Below are 12,006 nucleotides of genomic sequence, written 5' to 3'. Positions count from 1 at the left end.
GTACTGACTTTCTGGTTACTACAGTAATTAATCATATTGATTCTGCAGGCATGTTTCTGAGCAGCGAGGGCAGGACTTCCCACCCTGCGGAACATGACCCGCAATGAGAATGAGAGATGAGGTTCTGGGGTTGCATGCTGTGGCAGCAATGACTGCTGTGAGACCTGGACTCTGCAGTGACAAGGTCCCTTTAAATCCTTGTTTCTGGTAAAATGGGCAGTATGGCCTAACTGACTGTGGGCTAATTCTTAGTGCAAAACAAAGCGCAGCCGCTGTTTGTAAAAATGCCTGAAGATTAAAAAGTCTGCCTTCACCTTCTCAGCCCAATATTCCTACAAGTGTCTCATTCTCTTTCTCCCTTCTCCTTCCCACCCGCACTACAGTGGGCAGGGGACGCAGAGAGTTTCCCTGACTATCCAGGTGTGAACTGTTTCAAGAGACAGTTGCCCAGGCTGATGATCCATACACAGTGATAGCTGTACTTACTTGGACTTAGTGAATGGGTAAGGCAACGATTGATAGTAAGCAAGATTAAATCACATTTATTCTCGGGCAGTGAGAAACGTCAAACTTTAATGAAAAGCAAGGTTTCAATCATTTTATTTCTATATTTGTTACACTTTCCCTCTTAGTAGGAGTGAAGCAGAGAGATGGTGTTGTATGTATTGCTAGCTAACTGAGTCCTTTCTGGAAACATGGCTCCATTTTACAACCTTTTATGCCGTTCCCAGGAGCTGCTGGCATTATTGAAGTGCGTGGAGGCCGAGATCTCTAACTGTGAGATATGCCTTAAGGAGGAAGTGGAAAAACGCAAGAAGTATAAGGTGAATGGGAATGATAGCTATTCTCTTTCTCTCTGTCTGTAATGTTCTCTCACTGGGGTGGCACGGTGGCTAGCACTGCTGCTCCACAGCGCCAGGGACCTGGGTTCGATTCCAGCGTCAGGCGACTGTCTGTGTGGAGTTTGCACATTCTCCCCGCGTCTGCGTGTGTTTCCTCCAGGTGCTCCAGTTACCTCCCACAGTCCAAAGATGTGCAGGTTAGGTGAACTGGCCATGCTAAATTGCCCATAGTGTTAGGTGCGTTAGTCAAAGGGAAATGTAGGGAATGGGTCTGGTGGGTTACTCTTCGGAGGGTCAGTGTGGACTTGTTGGGCCGAATAGCCTGTTTCCATTATGTATGGAATCTAATCTCCTCCCACTGAATGAATACAGTGCAAGGAATTTATACTGTCAGTCACTCAATCTCAAACTTCACATGTTTTGCATTTACCTCTGAATAAGATGCATTCTTGACCTGCAATCCAATGTGAGTCACTGGGAATGACCTTTGACTTCAGCAACAATGCAGAATAACTGGTAGCAAATCAGCTGCCCATTTTGGATCCCTGCCCAAATTTGATCTTGATTGAAGTCTAAAGGGAACAAGGCTGTGAGCTGTTTTTCTCATCCTCCTTGACTTCAATGAGAGGAGAAAAACTGAAGAAGGAAAATAATCTTTGAAGCATTGGGTCGACAGCTGAGCTGTAACAATCGACATCTATTTGGTAAAATGTTGCTGCTGGGCATCAGGTATTAAATTGTCACTTAATTGTTTGTTTCACGGACGTTTTAAGAAGCAGTTTCTCAGTGACCATGTTTTGTGCTACTTTTGACCAGATTGATGACCAGCGAAGAACCCACAATTATGATGAGTTCATCTGTACTTTCATCTCTATGCTGTCTCAAGAAGGTAAGGCACTGTTTGTCAAAATCTTGAGTCTGTTTGAGGACCTTACCAATAGGGAAGAACTTTGCTACAAATTACCAGTCATGGTTAGTTTTAGCCTGACCTTCTGGTTTCTATATACAAGGGTCTGGCATGTTGCAATCTCAACATCATTGCATCCTTCAAGGTGGCACCTAATGGAACTAAACCCTGATTTAATACATGCATTGGGGATTAATAAAAGCTGTGCCTTAAAGTTAACCAATGTATTGAGTCATCTTTCTCCACCTGTTGGAGTGCGACCTCATAGTGAGAGTGTTACTTGCTCCTAATCCAACCTTGCCCCATACTCAGTAAGAGCTATTAGCTCTGTAGTTTTTTTTTAAAATAGGCAGTGCTAAAATCCACTTTCATAATGAGCGCAGAATTTTAACAGCAGGAAACCCTGGAGAGGGCAGTATTACTTCAACAACCCCAAACCATAAATGTTGTTGGACATGAAATATTGTGATTAGGAAACTTGTTGACAGGGCCTTTAAGTCGGTCAAAATCACTCAAATCCTCTGTGGGCAATGCTGTATTAGTAGCTCAGCTTATGTAGGGAGAGTGTAGATCAAAAGAAGAATGTCCAGTACTTCAAACAGAAACCACCCCTCACAGGTTCCTCATCCCTTTCCCAACTGGACATTTCCTGTGGAATTTGATGTTAGTATTGCTCAAGGTTATTATTGTGTGGGTAGACCTGGGTGATTGCTTTCCCCACATGAACTGTGTGGCTAACCCACAGGGTCGCCCTCTTAAATGTTACTTGGTCACCATTCCCCAAGATGGAATTCCAGTCTAATGGATCCCTGAGTTATTGATCACCGCTGTCTCAATTTCCCGACAGGAATGCTGGCCAGCCTTGTGGAGCAAAACATCTCGGTGAGGAGGAGACAGGGCGTCAGCATTGGGCGCCTGCACAAACAGCGCAAGCCAGACCGGCGGAAACGTTCCCGGCCTTACAAAGCCAAGCGACAGTGACGCTTGCAGCCCCGTTTGCACCCAGGCACCTGTGCCCCTTCAGCATCGGACCCATCCATCCCTGCAAGATGGGCTAGCAGCAGCTCTTTTTACTGAGGTTGTGCATGCTGGAATCGGCTGGTGGAGCTGTGCATTCCCTTTACTGACACTGGACTGGGATGCCAGATAATTACACTAACTTCCGGTTTGGTTTGAAACGTTGAGCAGTCGACAGTCCACCAGAACCTTGCATGGGATCAGTCAAAAGTGGGGTCACTGGTATGAAGCAGCTGCCTTCTAACAATGAACCAACCCCAGACAGGATCTGTGTGCTCTTCCCAGCAGTGTTCGATGCTTGCAAGCAGGACAGTACTGAATACATGGGATCTACAGCCTTGTTCGTCATTCTATAAACAGTCTGAATGTGCTCCATTTTATCGTTTCTCCGCTGTGCACCATCCAAATTCAAACTTTCCTCTGAATTCCCTGTTGTCTTTGGAAGTGCATTTATATTGGGGATTTGCTAAAGGACCACTGTTACACGTCTGGCCACTGACTGACTACCTGAAGGAACTAGGTTGCTTGACCTGCGATGGATAAACCAGAACTGTGGAATAAAGCCCTATTTATTCAGAGGGTAACAATTCCAATTTTGAATTAATTGAGAGTTCAAATTAAAGAGCACTTTTTAAAAAAAAAATGTCGGGTGTGGTCAGTGATCAGTTGAAACCAATCTGGATTAAATGTAGGCAATTCTTGTGGTTGAAACAGAAACGTCATTTGGTGAGATTATGTTGTGTTGATGTCATAGAGTCATGCAGAATGGAAATAGACTCTTTGGTCCAACCAGTCCATGCCAACCATGTTCCCAAGTCAAATTAGTCCTACTTAGCTGCATTTGGCCCATATCCCTCCTTTCATGTACTTATCCAAATGTCTTTTAATTATTGTAACTGTACCTGCATCCACCACTTCCTTGTGCAGTTCATTCCACATATGAGCCACCCTCTGTAAAACAAGTTGCCTCTCATGTCCTTTTTAAAACTTTCTCCTCTCACCTTAAAAATATGCCCCCCTACTTTTGATCTCCCCAGCCTTAGGGAAAAGACCCTTCCCATTCACCTTATCTATGCCCCTCATGATTTTATAAACTTCTATAAGGTCACCCCTCAGCCTCTTGCACTCCGGTGAAAGAAGTCCCAGCCTTTTTTCACATTGCAAACTTTCCAGTCCCAGCAACCGCCTCATAAATCTTTTCTGAACCCTATCCAATTTAATAAATATCCTGCCAATAACAGGGTGACCAGAACTACACACACTACTCCAGAAGAGGCCTCACCAATGTCCTGTGCACTTGGTAAGGTGATTACTGTTCACCAGAAACTAGATCTCCCATGGTATTACTCCCTGCTTGCAGTGGTTCAACCATGGCCCTGACCTGATTGCTGTCTCCATATGATCTCTTGGGTATAATACTGGAAATATTAGGAAATAATATGCATGAAACCTTGTTATTTCCTCCCCAAGATACATAATGATAAATGTCATAGAATCATATAGAGTCTGCCTTGACCAAACTCCTAAATCTACACAACTCCCACTTTCCAGCACTTGACCCATAGCCTTGAATATTATGACATTGCAAGTGCTCACCTAAGTACCATTTTGTAAAGGTTGTGACATTTCCGACCTCAACTACCCTCCCAGGCTGGGCATTCCAGCCCAGATTATCCTCTGGGTGAAGAAGATTGTTCTCAAGTCCCCTCTGAATCTCCTGCCCTCTACCTTAAAATGATTACCCCCCCCCCGCCACCTCCATTATTGACCTGTTCAGTGAAGGGGAGATGCTGCTTTTGATTTACCTTGTCCATGCCCCTCATAATCTTATACACCTCAGCGAGGTTTCCCCCTTCCCCTGCCCAAACCTCTCTGCTCTAAAGAAAACAACCCAAGACTATCCAGCCTCTCTCCATAGCTGAAGAGCTCCATCCTAGGGCAACATCCTAGTGAATCTGGTCTGCACACCCTCTCGTGCAGTCACAATTTATTTTGCTTTACACTCCATGGTGGATTTTAAATATTTCCTTCATTTGTTTGCACTTTATTGTGAACCGTATTTCAGTAAGCTACAGGTGTGAACAACTGACTAGCCTCAGGCGCAATATCTAAGATCAGTGTTTTTTTACACAGTCCCTTCAGATTCTGACACAGGCTTGTCCAACAGCAGCCAGTGGCCCACTGATGGATCCTGTGGCGCCTACTGAGCTGTTATTTAAAACATAGGTAAGTGTAACTGGAAGACTTTGCAAGGCGCGACTCCTTCAATTAGAGGCCAGTTCTGTCTGGTGTTTGCTGCTGATAAGCTCAATGGTGAGGGAAGCAGTCAGTACTTGGAGGAGCAGTTCTAGGCCTGGAACCACAGCAGCAGGTCTACAGGCCAAGGATTGCTGGGGGGGGGGGGGGGGGGGGGTCGGGTCATCTGCTTGAGAAAGGGAATGAGAGTTGGGGGCTGGGGAACCAGAGTCCATACCCAAGCGTTGGGGAGGAGACAGGATGGTGACAAGGAACAGTGTTTGCAGCCACGCTCCAGGGCAAGGTGGATGTCGGACCAGGCGGGAGGAAGTGCCCGTTGGTACGTTCAAAGCCGTCCTGCACTGGTTGTATTAGTAAGCCTCCAGGATGCGTGTGGGTGAGAGGATGGGTGCTCTGTCTAAGTGGGTGTGTGAGTCAGACTGAGACACTGTCCCATTCTCCCCCTCCTCTTGACTTTGCAAAGCGCACTGGGAGAGGAGAAAACTCTCGGCTGAAAAGCAAAAATACTTATAGCTCGGAACATAAACCACCAGAGATGAGCCAAGATCAATATCGATCAAACCTAACTTCTCAGATCATCCCCTGGCTTCACACCTCAGAACTTGAGGCATTGTTATTTTTCACCGTGCCTCCCTTTTTAGCCAAAAGGGCCAAAAGATGTTTTATGAGTTAGCTTGGCTATTTGTTACTTACTTAAAAGTTTTTTTTTAAATCAATAACTCATGCAAATTGTCAATTTACTGGTTTGGAATTTATTATTTCAAAATTCATGTTTACTGTTGTGACAAATCTTATCTATCTGAAATTCACTTAGCGACCCCTCCAAATGAAAGGAAAATTGAAAGGCGGGCCCATTGTATATTTCTAAGAGAGTGGAGTTATAAAACGTAAGGAGGTTTTTGATCAAATTGTACAAGATGCTAGTCAGGTCATAGCTGGAATACTGTGAACAGTCTGGGCCCCTTATCTAAGAAAAGATCTGCCATTGGAGGCAGTTCAGAGAAAGTTCACTACGGCTGATACCAGGTATGGAGGGGACTGCCTTAGGAGGAGAGGTTGAGAGGACCTGTACTTGTTGAAATATAGAATAATGAAAGGAGGCTTTATTGAAACCTACACAATTTTTAGGGGGCTTGATAGGGTCGATACAGGTTGTTTCCCCTTGAGGCACTCTCAGAGGGCATAATCTCAGAATAAGAGGTTACACGTTTAAGAACGAGATATGGTGGAATTTCTTCTCTGAGGATAGTGCATGTATAGAATGCTTTATTACAGAGGCTGTTGAAACTGGGTCATTTAGTATATTTAAAGTTAAGTGAGACTTTTATTCTGTAAGGGAATCAATGGTTATGGAGAGTAGAGTTGAGGATTATCAGATCAGCCATAATTAGATGGTGGAGCAGACTTGATGGGCTGAATGGCCTATTGTTCTTGCATCTTATGGTCATGTGAAAGCATTGGACAACTCTTTCAATTCTATTCCCCAAAGCAGCACCAACATCGATTCCACCAGATTCAATCAGGTCAGAAATTTTATTTAACATCCTAAAACCAAACAAAAATCTGGGGGAAAAAAAGCCTTGAAAAACAGTTGGTGATTTAACTCACAAATCTACTTTAGCTTTTGGTGTATACATTGTTGAGTTATTTTGGATATAGGAGGCACATTGGCAAAATCAGTTCACAGGGAGTTCAGCAAATCACAAAGAGGATTGTGAAAGACTTTGAGAAATACATTAAATGGCATCTGCCAGCTCTTTGCCCGTTCTATGAGGAGAAGCTTTCTGAGAGATAAACATTATGAGATCAGACAAAACTTTCTATGGCATTATACATTCATGGGTGGCACGGTGGCACAGTGTTTAGCACTGCTGCCTCACAGCGCCAGAGACCCGGGTTCAATTCCCGCCTCAGGCGACTGACTGTGTGGAGTTTGCACGTTCTCCCCGTGTCTGCGTGGGTTTCCTCCCACAGTCCAAAGATGTGCAGGTCAGATGAATTGGCCATGCTAAATTGCCCGTAGTGTTAGGTAAGGGGTAAATGTAGGGGTATGGGTGGGTTGCGCTTCGGCGGGTTGGTGTGGACTTGTTGGGCCGAAGGGCCTGTTTCCACACTGTAATGTAATGTAATGTAATCTAATCTAATGACTTCAGGGTAGTGGATTGCCTCCCTGATGCCAATGTCAAAGATGTCATGGAGCAACTACGGAGATCCTTCAGGGGAAGGAGGGTTGACCAAAGGTCATGGTCCACTTTGGTACCAAAGGTACAGGTAACGAGAGATGAGGTCCCGATAGCAAATTTTAGGGAGTTGGAAAAGCAATTAAAAAGCGCCACCTCGAACAGTAACCTCATGATTTAACTCAGTGCCATGTGCTTGTCAGCATCAGGACACAAGCATTGGTCAGTTGAACATGAAGCGAGAGAATGAGTGTAGGAGGGAGGGTATTGGATGGTTTAGGCATTGGGGCATCCTCAAGAAGATTTGCTTGAGCTGTTGAAGTGGGTTTAATCTAGATTGTCAGGGGGATGGGAAGCTGCAGGATAACCCATATTAGAAGGAAGTAAAGTTGGTAACAGAAGTAGAAAAGCTGCTGGGGAAACTGGAAAACAATAGAAGCAAAGCTAAACATACGCACATTCAAATGCAGAACAGTGTGGAAAAGATAACGTTAAGGGCACCCTATCTAAATGCACACAGCATTCACAACAAGGTAGATATAAACAGATATGATCTAACTGCTATTACACAAACATAGCTACAATGGTGACCAGGACTAGGATCTGAATACTTAATGATATTTGATGTTTAGGAAGGACAGGCAAGAAGGGAAAGGAGGTGGATTTACATAAATGATGGGATCAGTACATTAGTAAGAGAGGGTCTCAGATTGGAAGAGCAACATGTTCGAATCTGTTGTAGTTAAGAAGAAGCAAGAAGCTGCAGACATTGTTTGGAGTTATTTATCGGCCACCAAACATTAATGTGGGGCATGTTTGTCAATCAGGACACGAGAGACGTCTGTAGCATGGACAACATTTATCGATCATGGGTGACTTCAATCTGCAAATATTCTCTGGGTAAATAAATTGAGCACTAGAAATGTGGAGGACAAGTTTCTGGAGTACAGTCATTTCTTCTGTAGCACAATAATCACGTTCCCAAGTGACCCTGCACTATGTAAGAAACGTGCAATACAAATATCCCTTAAAGTATTGGTGATGCAATCGTGCGACAGCCAACACATGTTTTAAAAGTTTGTGCTTCAGAAACACCGTCCCCTATTCGTCAATCACATTACAGCGAATTTGCGTGGACGAAACGCTCGTTATTGCAGAATGACCTGTATGTCAGGGATGGTTTCACAGAGCAATATGCTGACAAGCCAACTAAAGGACAGGCTACTTTAGATTTTGTACTATGTAATAAAAATGCATGAATTAACAATTCCATTCTAAAAGAACGTTTCAGGATGAGTGACCACAATATGGTAGAATTTTAAATTATATCTGAAAATGAGTTGTGCAATCTGAAGCAAGGATGTTACATTTGAATAAGGGGAATTATAAAGGCAAGAGAGACCAATTTGGTTGAGGTGGTTGGGAAAATATATTAAAAGGCATAACTTTACGTAAGCAATGGAGAGTCTTTAAATAACTTCTGCATGGCTTACAGCAATAATACATTGGTTTCGAAGTGCAAAAGCTGGAAAAAGCTAATGAAAGAAGTTAAAGATTGTATAAGATTAAAAGGAAACGCTTATAATGTTACCTGAAATAGCAGTAAATCTGATGATTGAGAGCTTTTAGAACACAGTGGAGGACCAAGAAGCAGATGAGAAAAAGGAAAATAGAATATTAAAGCAATCGAGCAAAACTTTTTTTAAATGGAGTGTAAAAGCTTCTCTCGATGTATAAAAAAGAAATATTTGGCTGAGACAAGAAGGGTCCATTTCAAGCAGCCAAGAGAATTTATAATGAGGAATAGAGAAATGGCAGAGAAGCTAACTAACTACTTTGTGTCTGTTTTCAATGAAGAAAATACAAAAATACTCTCAGAATTGGAGATTCAAGTGACTAGAGAGTATGAGGCGTTGAAGGAAATTAGTATTATTGAGAATTAATGGGGCTTCAAGTTGATAAATCCTCAGTATTCTGAGGGTTTACATCCCAGCATGTTGAAGGAGGTGGCTGCAGAGATAGTTGATGTGTTGGTCATTCTCTTCCAAAATTCTGCAAGTCCTGGAACAATTCCTGCAGATGTGAATGTCTCCACAATGTTTATGAAAGAAACAACAGAGAACTATATAGATGCTGCCAGACCTGCTGAGTTTCTCCAGCAATTCCTGTTGTTTTAAGAATTCTCGGATGTTGGTATCTAGAGGTAGGTTTGTGAGGATATAAGTCTTCAATTTTTAAAATATAATTTCTTATGAATATTTATTGCAGGAATTAGTTTTAATGGAATGTCATAGAATATTAAAAATCATTATTACACAACTTTTCTATTTTTGAATATATTCATATTTAAATCCGCGTTAATAATTCTTTTAGGTATTCAAGCAAATCATGTTTAACAAAAACTAGTTGCGATCCAGTATAGTTTTTAAAGTAACCTTGTTTCAACATTCAAAGGAAGTTGGTGGTAAACTTGACACTTTGATATCTGAAGATGGCTGGCCTATGTCTCTCTGTCAGTGCGCGTGTGTGTGTTGCCTTTCAAGGGCTTAGATTTGTGTCTCTGGCAATTCTCTTCAGTTGTTTGTTAAATCCCTGCAAAACCTTTATTTTAAATAAGGCTCATCATTGTGTTTAAAACTCTTACTTTATGAATGAGTGGGGTTCACTGTTCTTTTTGTCTTTTTTTAATCTTAGATATTTGCCAGCGCGCAAGGTCCCTAAAAATCCTGTGCTTTTCTGGAGTGCTTTCTCAATAGTTCTTCTGTTTATCGTGCATCTTATTTTCATTAAATATGCACCTTAATTTCTTCACTGAGCTGTTCACTTCCTTTATACTGCCAGGACAGGCTCCAATGAGTAGGAACCTGATAAAACGGGAGAATTGAAGGCGGAGAGTGTGAGGTGGAGGGCTCAGCTGGGGAAGACAGTATCAATTATAGTTAAAAAAAAATGGAAAGGAAGAGAGTAGAGAAACAGGAGTACTGCTTCAGGGATTTAGGTAAAGGGAAACTAAAACAGGTAAAATAATTAAACCGGAAGAGAAATAAGAACTGCATGAATAAAACAAAGTGAAAAGTGTGTCCCATATAAACATTCTTTGTACAAGTGCACAGAGTATAACAAACAAACTAAAGGAATTGCAGGCCTAAATTCAGGTAGGATGGAGGGTAGGATGTTGATTGTCAGTACTGAGACAATGTATGGAATTGGAACTGATTAAATCTGGATATATAGACTCTATGGGATAGGGAAATGGTAGAGGGTGGATTAACTCTAATGATGAAGGAGGAATTGTTTAAATGGTAAAAGAAAATATGATTAGTAATAATGGCATGTAGACTCTTGGTATAATAAAGAAGTAAGATTTAAGATGAGAGGGAGTTGGGCATGGATGTGCTGCGAAGAGCTATGAAGTGTACGATTTTATTACTGCAAAGATTTTTTTTAAATGTAGTAAAAGCTGTGAGGTTTTATGACTTGAACACTTTAAATTTCATATAAATTGGGATGAGCTGACTGGCTCATTTCAAAATGGTAGTGAGTAGTCATGTAATGTGCCCTATAGTCAACAAGGGCATGGCCACATTAGATTTAATAATGAGCCAGATTTAGATAACAGCATCAGAACGTTTATCTCATAGTGATCATAATCTGATCAAGTTAATACTATTTGAAAGGGTGGAATATGAAACAGCTGCTGAAATGTTCAGTTGCTTAGACAGGTCCAGCAGGATTTGTACAGATAAATCAGATTAAAGTTTGAAGAGATGGTTACGGTAGCGAACAGGAGAATATTTAACGGTGTTATTTATATAGGGTTCCAGAAAGCATTGATTAAAAAACCCTCAAAACACTATTGGGTAACATTGAAGTTAATGTAACTGAAGACAAATTGTTGGCCTGGTTTGAAAATGGCTGAATCACAGGACACATTGTACGAATGATTGGTAGGATGTTACTAGGAACTATTCACAATTTTTATGAACGTCTTAGACAATAGGATTGCTGATAATACAAAGTTAGACAACATTGTAAATAACGTAGATGGCGATATAAAGATGTGAAGATTAGTTGATAGATTAAGTAAATAGACAAAACAGTGTAGTGGATTTTAATGTTAGTAAATAAAAGGCAATTCTACTTCGGAGCTAAATAAAGCAGAGTACTTTCTAACTGGTGAAAAAATTATAAACAGTGGAAGTCCAAGAAAATTTGATGGACCAGGTAGAAGATACATTCCAGTTATGCAAAGTCTTAGTTAGACTGTAGAGTCATTGAGTTATACAGCACAGAAACAGATCTTTCAGTCCAACTTGTCCATGCTGACCGGTATCCCAAACTTTTAACTAGTTCCATTTGCCTGCATTTGGCCCATATCCCTCTAAACCATTACTGTATATGAACTGTATCCAAATAGCTTTTAAATTAGATTAGATTAGATTACTTACAGTGTGGAAACAGGCCCTTCGGCCCAACAAGTCCACACCGCCCCGCCGAAGCGCAACCCACCCATACATTTACCTAACACTACGGGCAACTTAGCATGGCCAATTCAAATGTTGTACTTATATCTGCATCTATCACTTGCTCTAGCAGCTCCTTCCAAATATGCACCACCCTCTGTGTGAAAAGGTGCCCCTCAAGTCCCTTTTAAATCTTTCCCCTCTCACCTTAAATCTTGGCCCTCCAGCTTTGCACTGTCCTACATCCATGGCTTTTATGATGCTGTTCCTTGGATGCTGCCTGACCTGCTGCGCTTTTCCAGCACCACACTTTTCGACTCTGACTCCCCAGCATCTGCAGT

General features: G+C 41.9%; 1 protein-coding gene across 2 annotated transcripts in view; it reads left to right on the top strand.

Annotated features, from left to right (window-relative positions):
- Positions 1-3,407, top strand: part of bap1 (BRCA1 associated protein-1 (ubiquitin carboxy-terminal hydrolase)) — a 69,344-nt gene extending 65,937 nt beyond the window's left edge. For both annotated transcript variants that reach the window (XM_043708520.1, XM_043708521.1), the window contains 3 exons: positions 732-824; positions 1,659-1,731; positions 2,597-3,407. In XM_043708520.1, the coding sequence (XP_043564455.1) occupies positions 732-824; positions 1,659-1,731; positions 2,597-2,730 (300 nt within the window). In that variant the 3' untranslated portion in view covers positions 2,731-3,407. The remainder of the gene's footprint in view (positions 1-731; positions 825-1,658; positions 1,732-2,596) is intronic.
- The last annotated feature ends 8,599 nt before the right edge of the window (positions 3,408-12,006 follow it).

This window comes from Chiloscyllium plagiosum, chromosome 18 (genome assembly GCF_004010195.1).
Source record: "Chiloscyllium plagiosum isolate BGI_BamShark_2017 chromosome 18, ASM401019v2, whole genome shotgun sequence".
In the NCBI taxonomy this organism is placed as follows: domain Eukaryota; kingdom Metazoa; phylum Chordata; class Chondrichthyes; order Orectolobiformes; family Hemiscylliidae; genus Chiloscyllium; species Chiloscyllium plagiosum.
The sequence above is the reverse complement of the archived record's forward strand: the minus strand, read 5'-3'. Positions and strand labels throughout refer to the sequence as shown.